Source organism: Gopherus flavomarginatus, chromosome 2 (genome assembly GCF_025201925.1).
Source record: "Gopherus flavomarginatus isolate rGopFla2 chromosome 2, rGopFla2.mat.asm, whole genome shotgun sequence".
In the NCBI taxonomy this organism is placed as follows: Eukaryota; Metazoa; Chordata; order Testudines; family Testudinidae; genus Gopherus; species Gopherus flavomarginatus.
In genome coordinates, this window is record NC_066618.1 from 79,195,793 (window position 1) to 79,223,610 (window position 27,818).

The 27,818-nt window shown below is 43.6% G+C and overlaps 1 protein-coding gene across 3 annotated transcripts in view; it reads left to right on the top strand.

The window, feature by feature from the left end:
- Positions 1-27,818, top strand: part of ANO10 (anoctamin 10) — a 262,836-nt gene that overhangs the window by 42,381 nt on the left and 192,637 nt on the right. For all 3 annotated transcript variants that reach the window (XM_050938400.1, XM_050938402.1, XM_050938399.1), the window contains exons 7-11: positions 906-961; positions 3,504-3,578; positions 5,899-6,081; positions 17,122-17,313; positions 19,545-19,673. In XM_050938400.1, the coding sequence (XP_050794357.1) occupies positions 906-961; positions 3,504-3,578; positions 5,899-6,081; positions 17,122-17,313; positions 19,545-19,673 (635 nt within the window). The remainder of the gene's footprint in view (positions 1-905; positions 962-3,503; positions 3,579-5,898; positions 6,082-17,121; positions 17,314-19,544; positions 19,674-27,818) is intronic.

Consider the following 27,818-nt stretch of genomic DNA (forward strand, 5'->3'; position numbering starts at 1 on the left):
TGTGCCTATGGTAATCCTCCTGGTTGCAAGAAGAGTAATCGGCTTAGTGGCTTCCTCACGGCTTTTACCACCCAGCGTCATGCATCTTCGAGTTGAAGACCGTTCTTTTTCCAGGGTAAAAGTCTCTGTTGTCTCTATTGTTGGCGTTTCTGTAGCAGGATGATTTTTTACGAGGTGGAGTTGCTAGCTCCATGCCCAACCCTCCTCCTTTATCCTGACTTGGGACAGGCAGATGGCCCCAAAGGACCTCTCTGGTGGAGTTCATAAAGGGAAGGAGCTTGTAAAATGGTTACAATAACAAAATAAAAAGCATCCAGAGAGTTTAGGCTGTATTGTAATTCTGAAGCCTGAATCTTTAAAGGTCCTGATTCTGTTATGACTGTGTATGTGCAGAACTTCATGTATCATACGAAGTCCCATTTGAGCTCTAACAGCCAAATCCAAAGCCCTGTGGAAGTCGACGAGGGCCTTTCCATTGACTTCTATGGGCGTCAGATTAGTACCAAGTCATTAGGGTCCAATCTTGCTTCACATTGCATTTCAGTTAGTTTTGTATTTGATTTCAATGGGAGCAGGATCAGAGCCTCAATCACACTTAACACTTAGTGCAATTTTCCTCCTATTTTTCTGTTATAAAATAGTTCTCATAAAAGAGAGAGAGAGATTCAGAAATATTTTTGTAATAGGGAAAAAATACTAATATACTTGATACGCATCAGGATACTTGAAGATGGGCTAAACACTGAGGTGGGTATGGCACAGCCCAAACTTTTCACCACAGGCTCTTGCTTAAATATTTCTCTAACTAGAGGAAAAAATGCTTGTTTGTTTTTATTACGCAATAGTGTCTAATATGTGTTCTGTGTTTTGTATTGTATCTCAACTGATTGTTTTTAATATTTTAGAAAATCATAGACTGGAATCATCACATCAGAATCATCTAATTTTGAAGGTCTTAGTGGTAGGTATGTTTAGTGTAATGTTTTATTTAAGGAGGCAATATATAATGTATTAGACCCTTGTTTCCACAATGGTCAGCTTTCAGCTTTCCCATATTGAATTTCTTCCTTTCAGGAGTCTAGATGTGTAGATTTTTCTTTAGGTGATCCTTGCTGCACCTGGAAACTATTGCTTTAAAAGGATAAGTTCAAATATATGTATCAAGAAGTTCTTGTTTTCACTGATTCATTCATCCAAGAATATTACCAAATGCTTGATATAGAGGCTGATTGTGCAAACACTTTTCAAATACATTAATGTACTTGCATAAGCAGTCATAGGAGTGTAGTTATTAACGAGCATAAGGGCACATCTACACTGGAAAGTTACACCACCGAGCAACTGAAGTGCTGATCAAAGGGGAGAGCTTGGCTGAAGGGCAACCAGCCAGCCTGTAGTGGGAAGCATCTAAATTTGTAAGGTTACTGAAAGTGTTAAGATCAGCTTAGAATGCCTTTTGCTTTTATTTCATTTGACCAAATCTGACTTGTTATGCTTTGACTTATAATCACTTAAAATCTGTCTTTGTATTTAATACGTTTTGTGTGTTTATTCAACCTGAAGCAATGTATTTGGTTTAAAGTGTGTCAGAGACTCCCCTTGGGATAAAAAGCCTGGCGCATATCAATTTCTTTGTTAAATTGACAAACTCATATAAGCTTGCAGTGTTCAGCGGGCATAACTGGTCACTGCAAGATGGAGTTTCCTAGGGTTGTGTCTGGGACCAGAGATATTGGCTAGTGTCATTCGGTTGCACAATCCAAGGAGCAGCTTACATGCCAGAGGCTGTGCATGAACAGCCCAGAAGTGGGGGTTCTCACAGCCAAGCAGAGCAAGGCTGGCTACCAGAGTCAAGAATTGGAGTGACCTAGCAGATCACTGGTCCAAATAACACCAGGTGAATGTCACAGTGAGTTTTGATTTTTGTGGTTTTTTAAAAATTCAGTTAACATTTGCTAATTTTGTAGGAGTTCTTTATTTTTCTGTAGCCTAAAATACAGCTCTGGTATTTTTGATGGAGGTCACTCTTATGTTGTTACATTATGCAGCTAGAGATGGCTAGTTTTCTTTGGTTAATGAAAGACTTACAAAAAGATATTATACACAACCATTGGCTGCCTTATTGTACATAGGAATCACATTTATGCAGATATAGTTTTACTTCTGCAGGTGTTTGTCAGAAAATAGGAATGTTGGCTATTTTGTGTAATGTGTGCACAAAATAAAATAAATATTACATTTTATATTTGTGTGTGCATATATTTAGTTTATATAATAATGTACAACCATATACCTATACAGAACCATCCACAGATTCATTCTCTTGTCTTGCAAAATTTACAGATGACAATTGTTGTGGCAGATTGGTACTTACAAATTGCAGAAGGAAGAGAGTCTAGGGGGCTCCAGAAGAGGGGTGGAATATACAGACCTCCCTTTTCTCCCCGAACTCTGCCAGCACTGATGGCAAACAGGATACATTTTTGGGAGGTGATCTGCTGGGCAATCCATTGGGAGTTGTGTATATATATCCAGAAAATGTATCCTTCTTGCCACATATATCCTTTCATTTAAGTAAGGTTCCAAATTCATGCATACAGTTGTCACCTTTTAAAATTCATTCTTATTTTAGAGCCAATATTAATTCCAGTGGTATTTCCAATTTTAAATATATGGAATATCTGTCAAACTCATGTAATCTTTTAAAACTCGTTGAACCTAAAGTGCAACTGCTGTATATCTCATGTACGTACACCCAGCAGGTATATGTTTCTAACGTATTTCCAACATTGTGACATAACTTAAAGAAACATTGTCATTTCAGTTTAGAACCAAAATTTGTCCTTCAAATCTCTCTTCAAGACCCTCTTTTATTTTTGTGCCTATGTGAATCTGCCAACTGATGAAAGCTATGTAGATGGCTGTTGGGATTTAATGTTTATCTGCTATATTTATTTACTTACGTTCTATAAGTTTAAAATAGCTGTGCATATATGCCGTAAACCAGGAAAGCATGTAAGCATATTAAGTGCTTTTCTGAATAGGGATGCTTTCCTGAAAAGCTTAAAAAAAAAAAAAAAGGCTAAAAGCTGGGATTTATAACATCATGCTCTTATTACTGTTTCTTCTCCTTTTGAGTTGTTTGTTTATACTCCTTTGTTGTGTCTGGGACAGAAGCTACCTTCTTACTCTGTGTTTGTACAACTAGAGCGTCTAGGAATTAGCACATTGAGAACAGGCTCTGATTTTCAAGGTAGCCTAAAGTGAAATTGAGCTGTCTAGTCTCACTGAGAAAAATGCAAAAGTAATGTAGGCGTTGAAAAGTAGGTTAGAAAATCTAAGTTGTTAGTAATACAGGTATTGAACTTTGTAAATAAAGATTTTTATCTGAACAATTCAATTAAATATTATCTGTTATGTTGGGTGTTATTTATTGATCATAGTCTACATTTTCTCTCTTGAGCTTGCTTTTCAATAATACTATTTACATTTTTTCTTTGCAGTTCAACTTTTTAAACTGCTTTGCCTCCCTCTTCTACATTGCTTTTGTCCTTTTTGATATGAAACTTCTGCGACAGGTGAGTTCTGGAAATTGTAAAATATCTAAGAAATATAAGGTTAGTTGAAATAAGAATTCAGAGGGGTTCTATTGCTTTTCTAATATAGGATATATGTTCACCCTCTGTTAATAATTTCTGGCAAATCCAGTTATCTGTATTTCCGTGCCTCTAATCTATTTGCAAAATCAAAACAATATGAAAGAGGCACAAATAAAACCTACAAATAAGAAAATATTTTCAAACAATTTGACCTGCAAAGAAGAAGAAGATAGATGGGAGATTAATATTTTTTTTGATATATAAACAAGGCCTGAGACCCTTTTTCTCTTGCCTTTTTTTTTGTTATGCAGTAGACTTTTCAAATCTTGTCTGCATTGTCTTTCCTGAGAGACTGTGTTGACGACTGGAGAACAGTAGGATTACGACTACCATAAAAACCAAGCATTTGGAAAGAATTGAGGGAGAAATCATTTTTAGTCACTTTTTAAAACTCACCCTGTTTTTATTGATATCTGTCTAACTTAAATGCATGAAAAATTAGAAGAAAAGATATTGTTTAAAAATTTAAAAATCTTTGATTTAAAGCTAATAACCCTTGAACTTGAGTTCTCTGGTCCTCCAAGGAGACCTCCAGAAAAACCAGGAAAGACAAGACTTGATATTGCTGATATTTTAATGTTAAAAGCAAGTGGAAAATAAATTAAACAAAACAAAAATAAATCCAAACAAAATTTTAGGTTTTCTTTATACAGTAGCTCCTCACTTAATGTTGTAGTTTATGTTCCTGAAAAATGTGACTTTAAGTGAAACGATGTTAAGCAAATCCAATTTCCCCATAAGAATTAATGTAAATGGGGGGGGTTAGGTTCCAGGGCAGCTTCCCCTACTCTGCATGCACCAGAGGTGAGGGGCTCAACCCTCAACCCACCAGCTCCAACCCTTCCCCCAAGCCTCCATCCTTGACTCACCTCTTCTCCCCTGCACCTCCTCCCCCTTTACTTCGCACACTGCGTCCTGGCTCCTCCCCCTCCCTCCCCTCCCTTCCCTTCCCTTCTAAATGGTGCAAGGGTGGGGAGGGATAGCTCAGTGGTTTGAGCATTGGCCTGCTAAACCCAGGGTTGTGAGTTCAATCCTTGAGGGGGCCATTTAGGGATCTGAGGCAAAAATTTGGGGGTTGGTCCTGCTTTGAGCAGGGGGTTGGACTAGATGACCTCCTGAGGTCCCTTCCAACCCTGATATTCTATGATTCAAGCTAGCTGATTGCTGCGTTCAGGCGGGAGGTGTGCCAAGTCCTTGTTCCTTCCTCCTACCCGGGGCAATCATCTGGCATACCACGTTCTCCCGGGGAGGGAGAGGGAGAGGGAGCGGGAGCCTGAGTGCTGAGTGCTCACTCCTTCCCCCTGCCTCCAAAACACTGCAAGCCAGCTGATTGCTGCTGGCGGGAGGAGGGGGATGCTGCTGGTGGGCAGGAGGCACAGGGTGCGGGGGGGGGCAGCATAGGGAGGCTGCCAGCTGTGGAGAAAGCAGGCAGCCAAACAACGCAAGATTGGAACATAGCACAACTTTAAATTAGTATATTCCCTAATTGATCAGTAAGCAGGATGACTTTTAAGTGAGGAGTTACTGTATATCATAAAGAACCACAAAATTTTTTTTGTCTTTGTGGGTAATTAAGTGGGTAAGTAAATTTAAGCAACAGTTTAAACTTACAAATTAGAAAATGTCTGCAGACATCTTAAAAGCAGAAAGTGAAGAAACAAAGGCCAATATTGAAAACTGTTGGCTCTTGCAGTTGAGGAGTTCCTACTCACCCCGCTAATTGGAAATGGAATGCTCTCATTAATTACAGTGTCACTTAAGTTTTTCTTGTGTTTGAAATTGTCCTTTTTTTTTCCTGGTGTGTTGGTTTCTGAGCTGCTTGTCCTTGGAGCTACAATAATTCCTCCATTTCCCTCTCTTTATTTTCCCAAACTCTAGTTATAGTGACCCATTGTCTGAAAAGGCCACAATTTGGCTTGCTTTGGAGCCCATTAAGCTCCATTATTAGTTTTGTCAGTGGGGTTGTTACACATTGGCAAAGCATTCATTTTCCCCACATGGGACTGAGTGTACAGTCTGCTCAGCACTTCGTCCCTACCAGCCCATGGCAAAGACTAGGAATTGGATCCACCTCATGTGTGTTGTGGTATTGCTAGACCACTAGACTGGCTTGATATTTGCTTTTATTGTTATTATAAATAACCATTGACAATGTTATCTAAATGCCCAAAATAATAAATAATTTTAAGATATATCACAATTTTGTTAAATAAATGTTGTTTTGTTTAATTTTCTTAAGAGCTTGGCCACTCTGCTGATAACTTCACAGATCCTTAATCAATTTGTAGAAGCCTTACTTCCTTACTGGCTCCAAAAGAGACATAATAAGAAAGCGAAGAAAAGAGTGTACTCCATAAAAGTGGATACCGATCTTTCATTATTTGAGCAAGTCAACCTGGAAAAAGAAATGGGCACCTATCTTGTAAGTATCAGAGGGGTAGCCGTGTTAGTCTGGATCTGTAAAAGCAACAAAGTTGAACATATGCTGCTTTGGTACAACTTTTGACATTTACTGGTAACAAAAAAGGGGCCATATGTTAATTTTAGATAACTGTAGTGTAGTGGCTTGTGAAGAGAAGGAACTGTTTTATTTTAGAAGGGAATTTGAAGATGTAAACATTTTGGGTTTTGTGCATTAGTCATGATGTGTCCCATACAAACAAACCATAGAACCATGGGGAAAGCTAAATTGCTAACATAACAACTGCTTCAGTCTGTTCTGTCTCATCATAAAGTAGGATAGTAAGTTGCTGCATCAGAAATATTTGGTCACTTTTTTACTAGCAGTACGTAAAATAACTTATTAGTCTAAGATGTGTTGTGCGAATAGATATTGAAAAAATCATGTTGCAATTTTAAATAGCCAAGGGATGATTCTAGAATACATTATACTCAATTCTTTTGGTGCCTTTGGTACACAGTACACTTGTGTGTACTCTAGGAATACGAACGTTCTAATTACTACCACTTCATAATTACCACTGTTAAAAATCAAAGGTTATGTCTAGAGCTGGGGTTCTCAAACTTCGTTGCACTGCAACCCCCTTCTGACAAGAAAAATTACTACACGATCCCAGGAGTGGGGACCGAAGCCTGAGCTTGCCTGAACCCTGCCGCCCTTGGGGGTGGGGGGGAAGCAGGGCGGCCAAAGCCCAAGCTCCACCACCCCGGATGGAGGGGACCAACGCCAAAGCCCAAGGGCATCAGCCCTAGGCAGTGGGCCTGTAACCTGAGTCCTAACACCCTTCGGCTTCAGCCCCGGATGGTGGGGCATTTGGGCTTCAGTTTCAGCCCTGGGCCCCAGCCTTGACCGCTTTGAGGTCCTGACCCACAGTTTGAGAACTCTGGTCTAGAAGGTGTAACCAATCTCATAATTTAAAACTTCTTTACTTTCTAGTTATTTCCACCTTTTTCTTGTTCTATGTCCCTGATTATGCTTACTAACGATGCACTCATCCCTGTCACCAGTGCAATGATATTCTCCAAAAATACCTGTGCCAGTGGTTTCCTGCTCATGAGTCTTTCGCTTCTAACAAAAGCCTATGAAGGAACTCCCCTAGTTCAAATATTCTCAGCTGTCAAGGCACCTCATGCACCCTTTTCCTAAAATCAATTCCTTTCTAATTGCCTTCAGTAGAGCTGCTACTGTGACTTATCAATACTTTGGCAGTTGGTCTGGCTCACAGCATCTCTCAAAATTTGCAGCATTTCTGGGTCTTCCATATCCTTGTTGGTCAGATTCTTAATTAAAAGAAACCTTTCTCGAATTCTGGTCCCTATGTGTATTTCATTTTGGGTACGCATGCTTACCAGGTGCCCGAGACTGGAGGAGTTTTTTCAGCAGTGTCTGCCTCTTGGTCTGCGCCAATACCATTTAACTCTTTGTGCTCCAATCTGACGGTTTAAGGGGCGGTTCAGACTGAATGCCTCTCCAGTTCCTTCTCTACTGCTGCATGATCCGAGACAGAACTTCTCCAGTGTCCTCTGAGTCTTTTTCTCTTTGGAGCAGTAAGTATTGTAAATATTTAATTTTCGGTCATTTAAATAGTTTTTGTTAGTTTAGTATAGTATTAGAGTTATATCATTAGTTAGTATAGTCTGTGATGGAAATCTGTGATGGAGGGCCTTCCCCTCATCCTCCATACTAGGTCTATTGTGTCCCAAATCCCGACTTTAAGAAATCTCTGTCCTACTCTCGGATGTTCCCAGTTTCAGATGACCAGCAGCAGTGTCTATATTGCTTCAGAGAAGCCCTAGTCATTTCCAGCTGCAACTGCCGCTCCAAACTGGGAAAGGCAGACAGACTCAAGAAACACCTTATGGAGCATGCCATGAGGCTGCAGTCTGACCCAGCCTAGACAGCCCCCTCCCTTTTGAGTGGCTAGAAGTGCCAAGAAACACATTGCCAAGCTCTTATTGGATGCGGAGGCAGGCAGGAGTAGGGACAAGGACTCCTATAAATCTGCATATGAGAGTACAAAACTCTCACAAGTTGGGGAGACCCCCTGCGTTCAGCTCATCCCCCTGAGAAGAGAGCCTTTTCTCTAACACCATCTCAGTCAAGAGATGCTCGTGGATCTTTGAAGATCTGTAAGGAGGCCTCAGCAGATCTGCAGGCTCCAAAAGACAAGATGGTACCAGTGGGCTCAACCCTACCACTGGCACCAAATGAACGTAAGCACCGAGACCACAAGTCCAAGCAATGAGCAGCACTGTCCAAAGATAGTCATACGTTGTTGGCTCTGCCAGACTCCAGCAATGAAAATAACATACTAAAACAACCTGATACTCTTCTCCTGATGATGCAAAAAGAAAGAAGCCATCATCTTTCTGAAACTAAGGAAAGTTTCACATCACTAGAGGGTTTTATTATACTTCCTGATCAGGAGTCTCCTGTTATTTCAAACTTAATTCTCATCAGCGAAATTTTGACACCATTGGTTCTTGGTTGGAGTGACAGGAGCCATTTTCTGATCTATTTTACCAAGTGGGATCCATCATCATTACTGTCCCGACAGCATGACGGATACAGGTGCATCCTATGTTTTTGTCTTTGGGAAAGTCAGTTGTGGGTGAAGAACCTGCCTCCCACACTCAGAAACAAGACTTCAGCCTGAATAGAGGATCCAAAACCTCAGGGATCCTTCTCATTCACATAGTGACATAGTGAGCCCAGAATAGTAATACCCCATGCCTTAGGGTCCTCTGCAACCTGTGTATAAGCCAAAACCCTGGCCATACTGGTGACCAGGGATTTGTATGCATGGTACCATGAATTGATTCGCTCACAGTGTGAGTCAGCCATTTCTACCCAGGGAGGAACCAGTCCTCTTGCAGTTACCATCTGAGGAGGAGGAAGAACTAGGAGAGATGGATCTGAAGGTACCACCAGCACTGACAGTGTTTTCATAGTCTCTAGATGAAGCCATGGCACTGGCTTCACCATCTCCAGCTGATGTTTTCATGTGGTTTCTAAATTTCCTGAGGAGAGTGACTGACACTCTGCAGATACCATTTGGGAGTTCAACTAACTCCTCATAAACTTCTTGGCATCCTGCAAAGTGAAGGACCAAGCAGCGTCGTGCTTCCAGTCCATGAAGTCATTATGGAGCCAGCTAAACTTATCTGGCGCATGCTGGCAACCTGGGCCGCTACCTCCTAAAAGAAATGAGAAAAATATTAAGTGCCATCAAGAGAAGAGAGTTTTTGTATACCCACCTGACCTCAAACTCCCCAGTTGTTCGGGCCAAGATGGAAAGGAACAGAGAGCACCATGCCAAATCTCCTTCCTCAAATAGAGGGATATACCTGTTGGGCAGGAAGACCTTTACATCAGCCACCCTGCAATTTAGAATAGCTGTCACACAAGCTTTGCTTTCAAAATACAACTTTATTAATTGTTCTAAATTCCAAGGATTTGCAAACAAACTCCCACAGGAACACAAAGTATGGTTCCAGGCATTGATTGAGGCAGGAAAGCTGATATCCAGATCAACCCTGCAGTCTTCCGCAGATGCAGCTGGCAGCATCATGAACCATGGCTTCAGCAGTAGTTTTATGTGCAGAGCATCATGGCTTCACTCTTTGGGATTTCCTTGCAATTTACAAGCTACAGTGGAGGATCTGCCCTCTGAAGGGAATAATCTTTTCAGTGACAAAAAAGACAAGTCTTTGCACTCACTAAAAGACTCAAGGGCAACCCTATGCTCATTAGAAATTGACAGCGAAGGCCTGAAAAGAGAGAACCACATCCTGGAGATCTCCTACAGTGCTCCAAGTCCTCCTTCCATCAATGGGCTTAAGAGCTTCTGCCAAAGAGGCAGAAAATACAGCACAGTAAACAAATGACTCCTCCAACAATGCCTTTTCAGTGTCAACCGCAGGTCAACAGATGCCATTCACACTACCCAAGTCTGCTCTTTTATATTAAGTACCCATTTGTCTGTTGTGATGGCCCATTTTTTCCATACTTGGAAGGCCATCATAACAGACAAATGGGAACTTGATACAGTACATTCAGGCTACATCACTGGCTGCTTCTCTCTTTCCCCTCCAAAAGTCCCCTTTCCCTTCCCTCTTCAAGGATCCCTCTCACAACAGGATGCTCTCTCAAGAAGCCATAGAACTCAAATTACTTCCCAATGCCAAAGAAGAAAGGACACTGGAGATCCGTTTTAGACTGAAGACAACTCAATATCTTTCTTTGCAAGCTGAAATTTAGGATGGTTACTTTTGGTATCTATTGTCTGCTCATTGTCCAAAAGGGATTGGTTCACAGCTGACAATATGAAGGATGCCTGTTTTCACATAGACATCCACCCCCTCGCAGATGGTTCCTAAGATTCATCTTAAGGAATGAACATTTCCAATACATGTTGCTTCCTTTTGGCCTGCCAACAGCACTAAGGGTAAATTTACCAAAGTTCTCTTGCTCATAGCAGCTCCCTTCCATTGTCATGGGTCGTCAGTCTTCCCCTGCTTAAACAACTGGCTACTGACATGAAATCCTGCCAGGAGATGCTTTCAGCAACCAACCAACTGATCAATCTCCAGCAGTCACTAGGACTGTGCATACACTTAGAAAATTCCACTTTGTTGCCAACCACAATCTGTAGAATTATAGAAGCAACCTTGGACTTGATCACAGCCAAAGCATTTCTCCTGCAGGACAGATTCCAGGCTATCAAACATCTTGCTGTTCAACTCAGACTGAGCCCACAGATGCAAATCTGCCCGTCTCATCCTTCTGGGTCATATGTCATCTTGTACTTACATAACTCCATTTGTGAAGTTATGTTCTTGCTGTCTACAGGCCCAGCTTTGCTCAGTTTAATTACTAGCCAGAGTCGTTATGAACAAACCTCGCTCCCTCAAGAGGTTGGGGCCTCCCTGAGTTGGTGGGAGACTGAAGATCACATGTGTGTGAGAGTCCCGTTCTCTCTAACCTTGCTACAGAAGACTGTCATCACAGATGCCTCCATATTTGACTGGGGTGTTCACTGGGTGAACACTCAGTTCAAGGCACATGGTAAGCAAAAGAAAACAGAATGGACATAAACCAGCTTGAATTGAGAGCAGTTTGGGTGGCTTTCAAACATTTTTTCACGCTCATATAGTCTTGCCACATTCTAATGATGTTGGACATTGTTACCACTGTGTTTTGTATAAACAACAGGGAGGCATGAGAGCCAACCCACTCTAATGCTGTAAAATTATGGAATTGGGGTGGGAGAGGACAGTTGGCCTGCTAAACCCACGGTTGTGAGTTCAGTCCTTGAGAGGGCCATTTAGGGATCTGGGGCGAAAATCTGTCTGGGGATTAGTCCTGCTTTGAGAAGAGGGTTGGACTAGATTACCTCCTGAGGTCCCTTCCATCTCTGATATTCTATGAAATGTATGAAACATCAGCAGTGCTCCTAACAGGAATAAACATCACCTGGGTGGACAGCCTCAGCAGGTGCTTCTCTCAGGACCATGAGTGGGAATGTCACAACTCAGTAATACAGACAATATTCCATCTTTAGGGGTCCCCCTCCTGCAAGAACAAAAGTGCCTGAAATGTTGCGAGGGGTGAGGGGGAAGGGGCGGCTTGGGTCAGAACTCCATGGGAGATGTGCTTCTTTTTCACTGGTCGGGACAACTAATATGCATCTTTCCTCCATCTGCTCAGGACACGCGGTAATAAGAAGAATCCAGCAGGGCAAGATGTGATCAGTAGGATTCCGCTCCTAAGTGGCCCAAGGCAGTTCTGGTTTCCTAGCCTTTTTTAGTTGTTAGCTCATCCACATGACAACGTTCCAAACCTTACCAGACCTGTTGACCCAACACAAAGGCAGAATCAAGCATTCCAATCCAGACTCACTGCACCTGCCAACCTGGTGTTTACACGAGCACTGAGCCTAGAGAATAAGTGCTTGAGAGATATCCAGAAATGTCCAGGCTATTCTCAACAATAGTAGAAAGGAGTCTACTAAAATGCAGTTATGCAGTCAAATGGAAATGATTTTCCATCTGAGCTCATAACCAGCACACTTCTTCAGAGGAATTAAACATCCCTGCTATCCTGGATACCTCCTATTCCTAAAGATCTCGGGACTCTCTCTCAACTCAATATGCATTCACTTTGTACCTATCGGTACTTGCCATTCCCTAATCAATAACTACTCAATTTTTGCCCATTGTTTTACACTCTGCTTCCTAAAATGCTTGCTTCAGACCATTCCACCTGTAAGCAAACCACCTCCAATGTGGGACCTTAATCTTGTCCTGTCAGCACTCACAAAAACTCCATTTAGCATCCAGCTTGCTATAGCATCTCTCCTTGAAAGTAGCCTTTTTAATAGCCACCACCTCTGTGAGATGGATGGGAGAACTAGGAGTCTTTATGGCAGATAAATGATACACAGTTTTATACAAATATCAGATCACATTGAGACTGCCAACTAAGTTTACTCCCAGGGTAATTTCGGACTTTCACCTCAAAGTATTAACTTACCTACCTTCTTTCAGAAACCATACACTTCTAGTGAAGACATATGTCTACATTCCTTGGATAGTCTCAGAGCAGTGATTTTCTGTCTGCAGAGGACAAAACTGTTCAGAAAGAAACCTAGGTTATTGTTTCATTTAGCAGAATAGATGAGAAGTAAAGCTGTATTATCCCAAAGGCTCTCTGAATGGATCTCTGGATGCAACCTCTTGTATTATGAGCTAGCCCACACTAGCCCACCACAAGATGTGAGAATTCACTCTGCCAGAGACCAGGCAGCTTCAATGTTGTTCCCATTGGAAAAATCGGCAAAGCTGCCACGTGGAGCTTGATACATACCCTTTCCAGCCATTTAAGCCATAGTTCAGGCCTCAGCAGCTGAAGCTTCCCTGAATATTGTTGTACTCCAGTTGGCTGTTTTCCCCCAGTTATGCTTGCATGCATCTCCATAATAGATCCTGCTCCTCAATAATCCACAGTGGAATACACATAGGGACAGCACTTGAAGAAGAAAGTGAAGTTCTTACCTGTTCTGTAACTAGAGTTCTTCAAGATGTGTGGTCCCTTCTGTAATTCTGCCCCCCCCGCCCGCTTCATATGATGATTTGATTTGTGGTGGGGAAGAAACCGGAGAGGCAGTCAGTCCTCACTGCCCATTGTTTCCTTGAATCAGTGCACAAAGAGGTGTGGACCAACGGATGTTGCTGGACAAAAAAATTTAATCTCAGGTGCATGGTGTGTATCCGTACCCAAAGTGGAATACAGATAGGACCATGCATCTCTAAGAACTCTAGTTATAGAACAGGAAAGTCTCCTCCCTTTATTGCTGTTGTCATTGTCTACGGCATTGCTTTCTTGTTCTGTTGACAGTTGTCTCTGATACATTTTTTAATCTTATAAACTACCTTCAAACTTTTCTACTCTCCTTGGGTGTGGGAGTTCACAGGGAGAAAGTTCATCTCGAGAAAATAAAATTACTTATCAGTAATTATTTTTCTCTGAAGTTATATATGAAATTTCCCAGTAGATTGCTCTTTCCCCACCCTCTTCTCATTGTTTAGAGTGTTCAGTAATTTTTTGCATATTTTTTTAAACTATATTTTAATTGACTTTTTTTTGGAAATTACCTCTGCCTGTTTTTTTTTTTTTAAGGAACTGACAGGACAGCATAGGACATTGACCCCAGAACTCTGTGAGTTGCCCCTAAGGGTCCCCCAGAAGCTCAGAACTTTTACTTGTAGGAGTTTCTACCTGGTCAGATGCTGGAAGCACAGAACCAAAAATGTTAATGCATTATATAATATATAGTTTCAGAGAATAAGTATTACAGTTAAGTAATTTATCTGTTAGTAGGCAGTAGTTCATGACACAATTTAGAATTTGCCTAGAACAACAGATCAAATGCTCCTCTTGTTGCATAAAATGCTCCAGAATTAGAAGCAGGAGGAGAATATTTAAATAGTATTTTTACATCTTAAAAGTTCTATAAGTATTAATCCTCACAACACCCTTGGCAGAAAGGTAACTATTATTCACATTTTACATATGCAGAAACTAAGATTCAGAGAGATTAAGTAATTTGCCCTAATGCACACAGGCCCAGTCTCAGTTCACTAGATTACATGTACTTAAGGGTTCAGTTTTACTTCTCATCTGAAAACTAACAATAGATCTGTATTGTAAGAGTGAAAGTGCAGTATTACACCAGTGGTTTTCAAACAGTGAACTATTGGTCAACAGGGTATTTCTAGAATTACATTTTTCACAAGGGAGAAACGTTTGTCTGTCTTTAAATGCTGATATTTCCAGGAGTCTAGCATAGAATCATTGTAGGATTTCCAGTGACTTTCAACCAGCTACACTTAAAAAAAGCAGAGCAGTCCTCAACCCCAATCTCTTAGTTCTGCCAGGTTACTTCATACTTATATTTGTTGGATTTTTGGGGGCATAAATTTCATCATTCAGATCCAAAATTGGAAGGGTACCAAACAAACAAGACGGATCCAAACTGCAACATGGAGAGAGTAAAACTGTTGAGTGCTGTTGGGATAAGAGGAGACTTAAATACTAATAGTGTAGGGCTTTATGTTAGGTAGAAGATATAAAAATGGGAGGGAAGAGGAAGACGGTCCTACTCAAACTGCTACACCCATTGCACTAAAGTGCATCTTGACTCTTTAATACTTCCCTCATTTTACTACCTTATATAGCTGCTTATTGTAATTTTCACAAGAAAGTTGTGAAAATAAGACTCGGAGGTTGGGAGTGGAGCTATCCCTGAGATGATCTCTATTTTAAGTAATAGCGTACAGTATGAAGACTTCTGAAAATCCATCTTCTTATGCTTAAACATAGCAGCTTAGAGCTAGGAAGTAGTAATGGTGGCCACCTATTCCTCCCCTCTGTGCTGCACTGTGAGTCTTAAAAGGGTATATCTACATGTACAGCGCTACAGCTGCACTGCTGCAGTGCGTCTGGTGAGGACGCCCTATGCCGACAGGTGAGAGCTCGCCCATCGGCATAATAAAGCCGCATCAGCGAGCGGCAGAAGCTATCTTGGCAGAGAAGCTTTCCCGCTGACGTAGTTCTGTCCTCACTGGCACTTATGTTGGTGTAACGTATGCCCTGAGCAACACAAGTTATGCCGACATAAGCTGTAGTGTAGACATAGCCACAATGTGGATGGGGTGAGGGAGCAGCTCCAGGAGTAGCCTGCAGTAATCAAGAGGAGGAGCTGAAAGGAAAACTTTGCTCACTGCCTGCGGCCCTGTTTGAGTGATTGTGACAACAGAGGCAAATGTGTTACTGTCACTATAGTTGAGTGACACTTGGCAAGTATCCTTAAACAAGCAGGAAGTAAAATTCAGAGTTTATGTAAAATATTTCTGTGGGTATATCTCAGGGTTTTTAAAAGTTAGCTCCCCTGGGGTCTAATCTGTAAATTAAATAGCTTATCAGACACAGCTATGCTCTCCTGCTTAACAGTGAGCTTGACTGGGGAATGTAGCTGAAATGGCCCCCTCCTCCCATATCCATGAGCTGATTTCTGAGCTTGTAGGCTTCTACTGCCTCTCTGTGTTTTGCTGGTGAAAATACATTAGATGCTAGAGAGGCTAGCCAGCTTGACAGCTCAACTTTCAGCAGTCAGACTGAAAAGAGCCATGCTACTGATACAGAGCCAAAAATAGCTTTCTTACTTTTTTTCATGATCCTCACTGTAATTATTTAAAATACTCTCTAATCTTTATTTTCCCACCTCTCAAAATGAAATATGCTAAATGCGTCTCTGTCTGAGGGAACACTGCATAGCACGAAATAGTTAAAATGGAGTCCATTTGATGGCTTTTCATGGTCAGGAAGCAACCATAACTGTTCTCTTATGCAATGGACACTTTTTCTTAAAATATATTTTACTATTTTGTAATGTTAGATGATTTTTAATTTTTAAAAAATAGTTTAGATAGATGATTTTTATTTTTAAAATTATTTTTTATTTTTAAAAATATTTTATAAAAACATTTTATTAATTGTGAAATTTGTCACAATAAAAGGGTTGATTAACTATCCAAACTGTTGGTTTAAAGGTTAGCTGATGGGCATTTTGCAGATGTGCCTAGGACACGCTTTTTGCATGCATTTGGTATTCAGTTGCCAGAACTGCTTCTGACTTGTCATGCTATAGTTTCAGTGTTTGTCCTCTCAAGCTGGCTGCAGGCTACTAACTTTGCCTTTTGATTTTAATATGGCATAGCTCAGAAAAACAAGAAAAAGTTCACATGTACATCAACCTACAGTTGCTTTTGTTTATCGTTCACACTGGCAATCTGAAATGATAACATTTTTCTTAGAGGGACAAGGTAGGTAAGGTAATATGTCTTATTGGACCAATTTCTGATGGGGAAGGATGCAAGCTTTTGAACTTGCATAGAGCTCTTCTTTTCTCTTTTTCTAACAGAAGTTGGTCTAGTAAAAGACATTACCTCACCCATCTTGTCTCTCTAATGTCCTGGGATTAATACTGTTACAACAACGCTATGAACAGCTTGTTATGCAGCTCTTTGAAGATTGTCATACTAGTTTAAAGTCATGGCAACATCTTACCTACACTGTGGTTTGCCTGTAGTTACTACCTCATTGTGGTACAGGGAAGATTGAATATTTAAACCTGTTTGTAGGATTAGTTCATGTCTTTTAATGTTTTATACCAATAATAAAGATATTTATGAGTAATATTGTAGAAAGTCCTTTTGACCGAAAGAACACTCTTGCCGCCATCATAACAGGATTAGAATAAACTCCAGATTAGACCAAAGGTAAGTAATTTAGAGGATAAGTGCTTTGGGTTCCTCTGCTGTTCCTTCCTAAAAAATTGAGTGGGGCTGGGAAAGCAGGTGGTTACCATATTGTTAATTCTGCCTTTCAGCATGTATTTAGATATGGATAAAATGTGCTTATTTTGTCTCTGTTTTTCAGGGCACCTTTGATGATTACTTGGAGTTGTTCTTACAGTTCGGCTATGTGAGTCTTTTCTCATGTGTGTATCCTTTAGCAGCTGTCTTTGCAGTGCTAAACAACATCACAGAGATGTATTCTGATGCCTTAAAAATATGCAGGGTCTTCAAACGTCCATTTTCACAACCCACAGCAAATATTGGAGTTTGGCAGGTAACCTGGTTTTCACTTTTCTTTGTTTGTTTGTACTTGTATGTCACCATAAGCTTAGGCTGCTTGTTGTTCCATCTATTGCTGTTAGCGTGTACTAGAGACATCTCTCCTCTTCAGTGCCTTAGGACTTACCCATTTTTAGTAGGATTTGCAACTACCTGCCATTCTGAGTTGCCCTTCTTAATTCCATCTTCCTTTGGTTTTTTTGGACTACATATATTACATTCATATTGCAGTTGCAAGAAACAGCAACTTCTTTTTAAGACTGCAGTAATAAGTTGTTAGTGAGCATGAAATAGGTTATGGGTGGTGTCAAGTGCGTGGTCTGTGTTAGACCCAGTTTTATTTAACATCTTCCCTAATAATGTGGAAGGGAGGACAAAGAGCACAACAATTAAATTAGTATATTATTTTAAATTGCGAGGTGTTGAAAATATTGGGGGGGAATGCAAAATGACAGAAATTAGATATATGAATAGGAAACAACAAAGGAGATTAATCTTTAAAAAATGCAAATAAATCATTTTGAGAAAAAAATCATTAGAAACGCACACAGATATTCACTGGGATAGAGTTATATTTCGAAGCACTATAATGCTAGATAACACTAAGGGGTGATGCTAGACAGCAACTTCACATGGTATACATTTGCAGTATGCCTTTTGGGCTGACCACAAAGAAGTAGTCACAACCAGCTAACATTTTAAAACATTATTGTCTCTGTATGTACTAGGTGTTTAATGGTCTTTGAAAATGTGTAAATTAAAACATGTTAGTTAATACACTTTAAGTCACTGTTCCTTTCCCCAGTGTAGGTGATCTCTTAGAAGTCTTATTGAATTTAATGACTAGTTCTTTTTTTTACACTTTTTAAATATAATTATTTTCAGTTAATTGTGGGAATGTGTTTTATTTTATGAATATAACACTAAATTCAGGGCTTTTAGTAATCAATTTTGTGTATGAGGTGCAGTAGTAAGGTGTTAGATTAGATAAAAGGGATTCTATGTAAAGAACATTTGAATTATTGTATTGGCCAAGCTGAGTCAATGATTTATTGTCATTGTGAATGTAGTTTCTGCTGATTCATCATGGCAGACACTATGTTTTGCCAGTCTCCTTTACTCACAGGGAGATTTCTCATAGATCAGATTTTCAAAGGTATGCACAGTATTGCAGTTATATTTGCATGTACCTATCTTATGCAGGCTTTTTAGATTATGAGCTCCTCAGTGCAGGATTCATCTTTCTTGAATGTATATAAAGTACCTAGCATGTGTATGCTACTGTAAATAAAAAATAACACACACATCCATTTATGTCCATGTAAATCCAGGTGTCTGGGAACATGCACACAACAAGTCAGTCACCTTGCTGGCATGCACATGTAAATACTTGATGTACAGATGAAAGCGTATGATTCTGTGTACTTGAGTTTAAAAACATGTCTCATTTTATTCCAACAAGTTTTGGCTGCCAGAATAAGTTGTTTAAAAATCTTATTCTGAATCACCCTGATGTTTTCATATATGTAATATTCCAGTACTTAATATTGAAGATGCAGTAAAAACCTCAGCATAGAACACCAGAAAATTTCTTTTTAAAGTCAGATTTAAATGCTAAAATACCCCTGATTAAAATTTTGCCCTTTGACACTGATTATGTTGGAGGTAGCTTTTCCTTAGGACCACACTGTATACCAGTCAGTCAAATGGCTTATGTGTAGGAGTATGTGCTACCATTTGCACGTTCACGTTTTGGGTGAGATGAAAGTACTAAAGATAGGGATGCCACTCAGCCATTTTTTTTAGTTCATTTTGATTTTCAAGAAATGATTTCATATCCTGCAAATCTAGCTTATGAGATGTAAATGGTCCAAAATAACTTTCAGGGCCTGTGAAATGTCATCATATTGTGACGAACAGTGCTTTAATTTTCCCCAGCACACACAAAGAAGAGGCAGCCATAGCTGTAGAGATACAGTTTGGAGGGTGCTAACGATGGGTTTTGTGATGGTGTAACCCTGCTTACCCATTTAAGAGAGATGTTGATAGGTTCCTGATAGAATCTGTTCAACTTCTCATCCAGTAGAAATCAAATTTAAAGGAAAAAGGAGGATAAAAATGTTGGGTCTGTCAGAAATTGGTACATGTGGGAGAAACCTTGTCCCAAGAGGACTGGAGGAAGTAGACATATTGGTATTAATTATATTCCATTTTATTTTATTTCAGTTGGCTTTTGAAACTATGAGTATTATATCAGTAGTTACTAACTGTGCACTGATTGGATTGTCTCCACAAGTAAATGCACTTTTTCCAGATTCAAAAACGGACCTTATTTTGATTGTGGTATTAGCGGAGGTAAGTATGAGATTTAAATATCTGCATGTTTTTTTAGTAGCAAATGGCATTTACATCACTTGGAATTTCTGATATGTCATTTTTCACATCTTTTTCTCTCATTTACAAGGAAATGGAAATTCTAGCATCAGAATGGGTTTTTCATTGTTTTACTCTTAAATTTTTATTCTTGGCACTTTCCTCTACTATGGATGTTGCACCTATGCTCTGGGTGTATGTTGCATTATATATTTCAAGAAGGATTTAATAGTACTAACACAAGAATAAACTTAGGTTTGTAATGCAGACTTACCCTATGTTGACAGATATTAGGTTGACTTGCAGCTACCTCAGTAACGACTGCCGTGGTGCTTGTTCACACTACCCTCCTTGGGTTGGTGGACTGTGTCCTCACCAAGAGTGCCCCCTGCCCCTGTTCCTGTGTGGAGCAGGGGAAAGCCAGGCAGCCTTGTCAAGTTCACTGCTCACTGATCTGTGAACTTGACAAGGCTGCCCAGCTTGTTGCGGGGGGCTGCCACTGGGCTTCTCACCCCAGCTGTGATCAGGGTCCAAAGCCGCCCAGCTCTCCAGGGGAGTGGGGGCAGCAGGACTCTAGCTGCCCAGCTTTCTTGTCACTTTCATGGCTCCTATCATGAAAGCAGAGGTGAAAGTAAGCCGGTACTGTCCAGTACGGTGTACCGGGGTGGCTCGGCTTCCCCAGGCTGCAATTTAAAGGGTCTGGGGCTCCCGGCAGCAGCTGGAGCTCCAGGCCCTTTAAATTGCCACCAAAGCTGCGCTGCTGGAGCCCTGGGGTAGTGGCGGTGGGGCTTTGGGAGTTATGTAAAGGGCTGGGGCTCTTGCTGCCTCTACTGCCCTGGTCCCTTTAAATAGCTGCTGGAGCCCTGCCGCCGCTATCCCAGAGCTCCGGGGGCTATTTAAAGGATCTGGGGCTCCAGCTGTCTCAACGGCCCTGACCTTTTAGATAGCTGCTAGGGTCCTGGGGTAGCAGCACCAATCCTAGAATTGGCCAGATTATGTGAAAGGCAAGAGTGCAGGTTGATGCTGGATGAACAAATAGTGAGAAGAGAAGTAGGAAGACACTGGGGGCTGGTCTACACTACTGCTTATGTTGTTATAAATCACATCGCTCAGGGGTGTGAAAAAGAGACGCCTCCCCGAGCAATGCAAATTATAGCAACCAAAGCGCTATCCACACTGGTGCTATGTTGGTGGGAGATGCTCTCTAGCTGACGTAGCTTCCACTTCTCATGGAGGTGGAGTAATTATTCTGATGGGAGAGCGCTGATGTAGTGTTATAGTGTAGATTTGTCCTAAGATTGGAAAGTTTATTCCCAGAGGGAAGAAAGCCATTCAGAAAAGGACAGATCAACTGTTTTAAGAGAAAATGTTATTTCTTCTTGCTTTTCATATACAAATGTAAATTTTGGTTCTGTGCTGTAAAGTTTATAACAGAGTAATTGTACTTGTAAATTGATTTTAGTTTTTGTTTGTTTTAGACTTTATTAATAAAAGATGTTGGAATAATGCATGTAAATAATGCATAGTGTAATCTTTTTACACTTAATTAACATTGAAATCATTTTATAGAACTGGCTAGTCGTGATTTGTTTCCCTTAACTGGCTAGCCATGATTACACATGGTCACTTAGGATTTAAGAAGGTTAAAGTGGGCTTATTTTTTACTTTGTTGTGTAATGTATAGCATTCTTTAGCATTGTAAGTCTATTGATTTATGTTCTCAATTTGTTACAAATTGAGAAAATAGGATATTTGACTTTGATAATAGGGAATATCTAATTTTGAAAGTGCATTTGGACTTTGCATGATTGTGATTAGACCCTTACAAACAGAGGAGAATGAAAACCCGTATACTTGTTTTTAGGATTTTTTAAAAATCAGGACATACTATTCTTCTTTGAGTGCTTGCTCATATCGATTCCAATTAGGTGTGCGTGTGCCGCGTGCACGCTCTTCGGAAGATTTTTACCCTAGCAACACTCGGAGGGTCGGCTGGGTGCCCTCTGGAGTGGCGCCGCTATGGCGCTGGATATATACCCCTGCCGACCCAATGGCCCTTCAGTTCCTTCTTACTGCCCGTGACGGTCGTTGGAACTGTGGAGCACGGCTTTGCTGATCTCCACATCCCTAGCTACTCGTAGTTCTTTACTGTTACTGTGTCTATAGTTCGAGTTCTTTTAGTTATAGTTAGTCCTTATCTTTATAGTTAGTGTATATAGTTCAGGGGGGGATCGGGGATTAGCCCCTTTCCTCCACCCCAGTGCGGGCCCATGCCCAAGGCACCGGGATTCAAACCGTGCTCGGCGTGCCAAAAGCCAATGCCAGTAGGGGATTCCCACGACTCCTGCCTCAAGTGCCTAGGGGAATCTCACCTTCCTGATAAGTGCCGTATTTGCAAGTCCTTTAAACCGAGGACGAAGAAGGAGCGGGACTTTCGATTGAAGCAGCTCCTCATGGAGTCGGCACTTAGTCCTGCGGCATCGGCGCCGAGCACCCAACAGACTGCTTTGGTAAGGAGCTTTCCTCCGGCACCGGACCGCTCCGGTACCGAGAAGGAGTCCTGGCACTGACCCTTACCGGCACCGACATCTGCTCGGCACCGCTCTCTGTCCCTGAGACCTGGGAAGCAACATAGTGCCTCAACTTCGGCTGCACGGAAGGATCGCTCTTCCAAGACAGCTCGTCCGGCACCGTCATCTGCAGTGGCACCGTCGACTGCAACTCCACAGATTGCGGCTCTGCCAAGCTCGGCACCGTCGATTCCAGTCCCACAAAAGCCAGTGAGTCCGGTTCCTGACAGCTCCCCGGCTCATGCTGTGGTAGAGCTTGCCCTCCCTTCTACGCCGGAGACCTTCTCCACGGCAAGGGAGCTCATCGCAATGATGGTGTCAACACAGCCTCAACCCCCGGCACCGGCGGTGCGAGTCATACAATCCATCGGCAAGCCGGCCATGGTAAGGCCTCCTTCCGTTGGTCTACCAGAGAGACGTCGTTCAAGATCCCGGTCTCGCAGACGCTCTCGATCGCGCTGTTCCCGCTCTCGACACCACTCGCAGTCCCAGCACTGCTCTCCATTGTGGCAGCATTTGCACTTGCGGCACCGTTCGACATCTTGTTCACCGGACAGATACTCCTGGTACCAATCCAGCTCACGGCACCGATCTTGGCACCGTGTATCCCGCAGTCGCTCCATATAAAGGGGCTTGAGATCTTGGTCTACCTCCCGGCACCGATACGGTAGAAGGTTCTGGTCTCGCTCCCGGTACCGTTATAGCTCCCGGTACCGCTCCCCGGTACCGCCCCGGGCCCGAGCGTCGAGATCAGTGGTGCCCTCTCAGGGCCTATCGGCACCGCCGTGGCCTTCCAGACACACATCGGTGTCATCGCAGGCTGGTAGCGCATCCTATCATCAGGAGCGTGACTCTGACGTCCACAACCATATATTCTCGGAGAGGCAGAGCCACGAGCAAGGGCCTCATCACTGGTCCTTCTGGACACCGTGGGCATACCACCAAAGCCAAGGTGCACCATCAGTGGCTCAATGGTCGGCCCCATCAGAACACGGGGCACCAGAGGCGACACTAAGCCGCCCCCCACCCACAGGCATGAACGAGGCGCCAATACCATCTGCAGTCACCGAGGTTCCACCGGATGCAGATGATGCCCATCAAATACAGGAGCCACCACAGGACCACTTGGTCCCGGGCCTCTCCTCCTCCTCCTCCTCACCTGATGAGGCGGTGGCGGGGACATCCTCCTCAGGCCCTCCACCAATTGACCTCAGGACCCATCAGCACCTTTTGTGCCGAGTGGCTCAGAATATGAACTTGCAGGTGGAGAAGGTCCCTGAAATAGAGGACGGTCGTGGACATCTTATCGGCTGATGGACCTACTAGAGTCGCTCTCCCGTTCATCCGCACTATACAAGCTAATGCGGACACCATTTGGCAGTCTCCAGCTTCAATTCCACCTACAGCAAGGGGAGTAGAGAGGAAATATATGGTCCCCTCAAAGGGGTACGAATATCTCTACACTCACCCACCTCCTTGCTCTCTAGTTGTCCAATCGGTGAACGAACGGGAGCGTCATGGTCAGCCAGCCCCGGCTCCTAAGTCAATAGAGGCTAGGCATATGGACCTACTAGGCTGCAAAATATACTCGGCTGGGGGCCTCCAGCTTAGGGTGGCGACCCAACAAGCCCTCCTAAGTAGGTATAACTTTAACACTTCGGTGTCCCTGGGGAAGTTTACGGAGCTTTTTCCCCAGGAGTCCCGTCAAGAATTCACAGCCCTACTTGAGGAGGGTAAAAAGGTAGTGAGAACCTCCCTCCAGGCCTCTCTGGATGCAGCGGCCTCTGCAGCCAGAACTCTGGCGTCAGGAGTAACGATGAGGCATATCTCCTGGCTCCAGGTATCCGACCTTGCCCCTGAATTGCAAAAAACTATTCAGGATTTACCCTTTGCAGGCCAGAGCCTTTTCTCAGACAAGACTGACCCCAGGTTGCAAAGTCTGAAGGACAATCGCATTATAATGCGCTCACTGGGTATGCACACGCCAGTGACCCAACGCAGGACTTTCAGACCCCAGCTACACGGTCCTTACTCCCAGACTAGGCCGCGTCAGGACGTTACTAGAAGGCGTGGCAGAGGGAATCGTCGGAGACAGTCTGGCCCTCAAGGAGCTCAAAATCAGGCGCCCCCTAAACCACAAGCGGGGCCTAAGCAGAACTTTTGATGGGACGCCCGAGGATGGCCCACCAGTTACCCCACCGGATCCTTCTCCTCCCTTTTTCAACCGCCTCTCCCGATTCTTCCCTGCCTGGCCCCAGCTAACTTCAGATCGCTGGGTCTTATGCATGGTGGAAGAGGGATACCATCTCCAGTTTGCCTCAACCCCGCCTTCCCACCCTCCCTACCCATCCCTCTTCAGGGACCCCTCTCATGAGCATTTCCTCCTACAAGAGGTCCAATCACTCCTAGCCGTGGGAGCCATAGAGGAGGTGCCAAAGGACATGAGAGGCAAGGGGTTTTATTCCCACTACTTCTTAATCCCCAAGGCAAAGGGAGGTCTATGACCGATCCTAGACCTGCGAGAACTCAACAAATTCATGATAAAGCTGAAGTTCCGCATGGTATCCCTGGATTATCCCATCCCTGGATCCGGGAGACTGGTATTCCACCCTCGATGTGAAGGACCCGTATTTCCACATCGCAATTTACCCACCACACAGATGGTACCTCCGTTTTGTGGTCAACCACCAACACTTCCAGTTTACTGTACTTCTGTTTGGCCTTTCTAGAGCTCTGCGTGTCTTCACAAAGTGCATGGCGGTAGTCGCCGTCTCCCTCCGCCGTCGTCGAGTACACATCTACCCGTATCTCGACGATTGGCTCATTCGAGGGACTTCCCAATGGCAAGTATTACAGCACCTGCACATCGTCAGAGACCTCTTCAGGAGCCTAGGTCTCATGATCAACACGGAAAAGTCTACCCTCATGCCCTCGCACAGAATAGACTTCATTGGAGCAGTTCTGGACTCCAATCTGGCCAGAGCCTGCCTCCTGCAGTCGCATTTTCAGACAATGGCTTCATTAATCCGAAGTCTTCAAACCTTCCCGACAACGTCGGTGCGCACCTGCCTCAGCCTAGTAGGTCACATGGCCTCCTGCACCTTCGTGACCAAGCACGCCAGGTTACACCTCCGTCCCTTCCAAGCCTGGCTTGCTTCAATGTACCAACCATGCAGAGACAGCCTGGAGTCGGTGCTCACTATCCCCAGGAAGGTTCTGGGCTCCCTAACCTGTTGGCTAGACCCCACTCTAGTCTGTGCAGGGATGCCATTCCACCCAGCTCAACCCTCGATGGCCCTAACCACGGACACGTCATCTCTGGGTTGGGGTGCACACCTCGGGGGACTCCACATTCAAGGCCTCTGGTTGCCTCAAGAACTGGCTTTATACATCAATGTGCAGGAGCCGAGAGCAGTTCGCCTAGCATGCCAGGTGTTTCAAGACCATCTCCAAGGCCGTTGTGTATCAGTGTTCATGGACAACACAACAGCCATGTTTTACATAAACAAGCAGGGCAGAGCACGCTCCTCCCTTCTTTGCAAAGAAGCTGTCCACCTTTGGAACTTTTGCATAGCCCACTCCATCAAATTGGTAGCATCTTTTCTCCCAGGAGTCCAGAACACCCTGGCAGATCACCTCAGCAGATCCTTCCTGTCTCACGAGTGGTCAATTCATCCAGACGTCATCCATTCTGTTTTCCGGAAGTCGGGGTTTCCCCACATAGACCTATTCGCCTCCTGAGAGAACAGGAAATGCCAGGTGTTCTGCTCCTTCCAGGGACACTCCCTGGGCTCCCTCTCAGACGCATTCCTGACCCCGTGGAAGAGGCATCTCCTTTATACCTTCCCACCGTTTCCGCTCGTCCACAGAGTCCTATTCAAGCTCCGCCAGGACAGAGCCCACCTGATCCTGATTGCTCCAGCGTGGCCAAGGCAACACTGGTACACCACATTGTTTGACCTCTCAGTGGCAGACCCGATTTCCCTGCCACTCTGGCTGGACCTCATAACACAGGACTTCGGCAGGCTTCACCATCCAGACCTGCAGTCCCTTCATCTCACAGCTTGGTTGCTGCATGGTTGAGCCAGTCTGAATTGCGTTGCTCTGCCTCAGTCCAACAGGTGCTCTTGGGCAGTAGGAAGCCTTCCACTAGGATGACATATCTCGCCAAGTGGAAGCGTTTCTCCTGTTGGTGCTCTCAGCATAACTTAGTCCCCAGGCAGGTATCCATTCCCACTGTCCTGGACTACCTCTAGTCCCTAAAAGAGCAGGACCTAGCGGTCTCTTCCATAAAGGTGTATCTGGCAGCCATTTCCGCCTTCCATCCAGGGGAAAATGACCGATCAATCTTCTCTCACCTTATAGTCTCAAGGTTCCTCAAAGGACTGAAATGTTTGTATCCTCAAGTTAGGCGCCCGACCCCTACCTGAGACCTAAACCTGGTGCTAGCCAAGCTTATGGGTGCTCCTTTCGAACCACTGGCTACCTGCTTGCTGCTGTACCTTTCCTGAAAGACAGCCTTCCTCGTCGCTATTACTTCGGCGAGACGAGTATCTGAGCTTTGGGCTTTGACAGCGGACCCCCCGTACACTGTATTCCATAAGGACAAGGTAGAGCTGCGACCGCACCCCTCTTTCCTCCCTAAGGTGGTGTCTGCCTTTCATGTCAACCAAGACATCTTCCTCCCAGTCTTCTTCCCGAAGCCGCACTCATCGTGTTGGGAACAACAGCTACACACCCTGGACGTCCGCAGGGCTTTAACCTTTTATATCAAGAGAACCAAACCCTTCCGAAGGTCACCTCAGCTCTTTGTAGCTGTCGAGGACCGGATGAAAGGCTTGCCAGTCTCTTCCCAACGGATTTCATCTTGGGTAACATCCTGCATTCGCACATGCTATGAATTGGCTAATGTTCCGGCTAGCCACCTCACCGCTCATGCTACTCGGGCGCAAGCTTCATCTGCTGCCTTCCTGGCCCATGTCCCCATTCAGAAATATATCGGGCAGCTACCTGGTCATTGATTCACACCTTTGCCTCACATTATGCATTGGTTCAACAGTCCAAAGATGATGCAGCATTTGGCTCAGCAGTTTTGCATTCTGCAACATCTCGCTCCGACCTCACCGCCTAGGTAAGGCTTGGGAATCACCTAATTGTAATCGATATGAGCAAGCACTTGAAGAAGAAAAGACGGTTACTCACCTTTGTAACTATTGTTCTTCGAGATGTGTTGCTCATATCCATTCCAAACCTGCCCTCCTTCCCCTCTGTCGGAGTAGCCAGCAAGAAGGAACTGAAGGGCCGTTGGGTCGGCAGGGGTATACATCCAGACCCATAGCGGCGCCACTCTAGGGGGCGCCTAGCCGACCCTCCGAGTGTTGCTAGGGTAAAAATCTTCCGACGAGTGTGCACGCGGCGCACGCACACCTAATTGGAATGAATACGAGCAACACATCTCGAAGAACAACAGTTACAAAGATGAGTAATCGTCTTTTTAAAAGCCTGTCAGAAACTGTGCATTTTAAAATTTTAATGTTGAAAGTATCACTGCAAACTG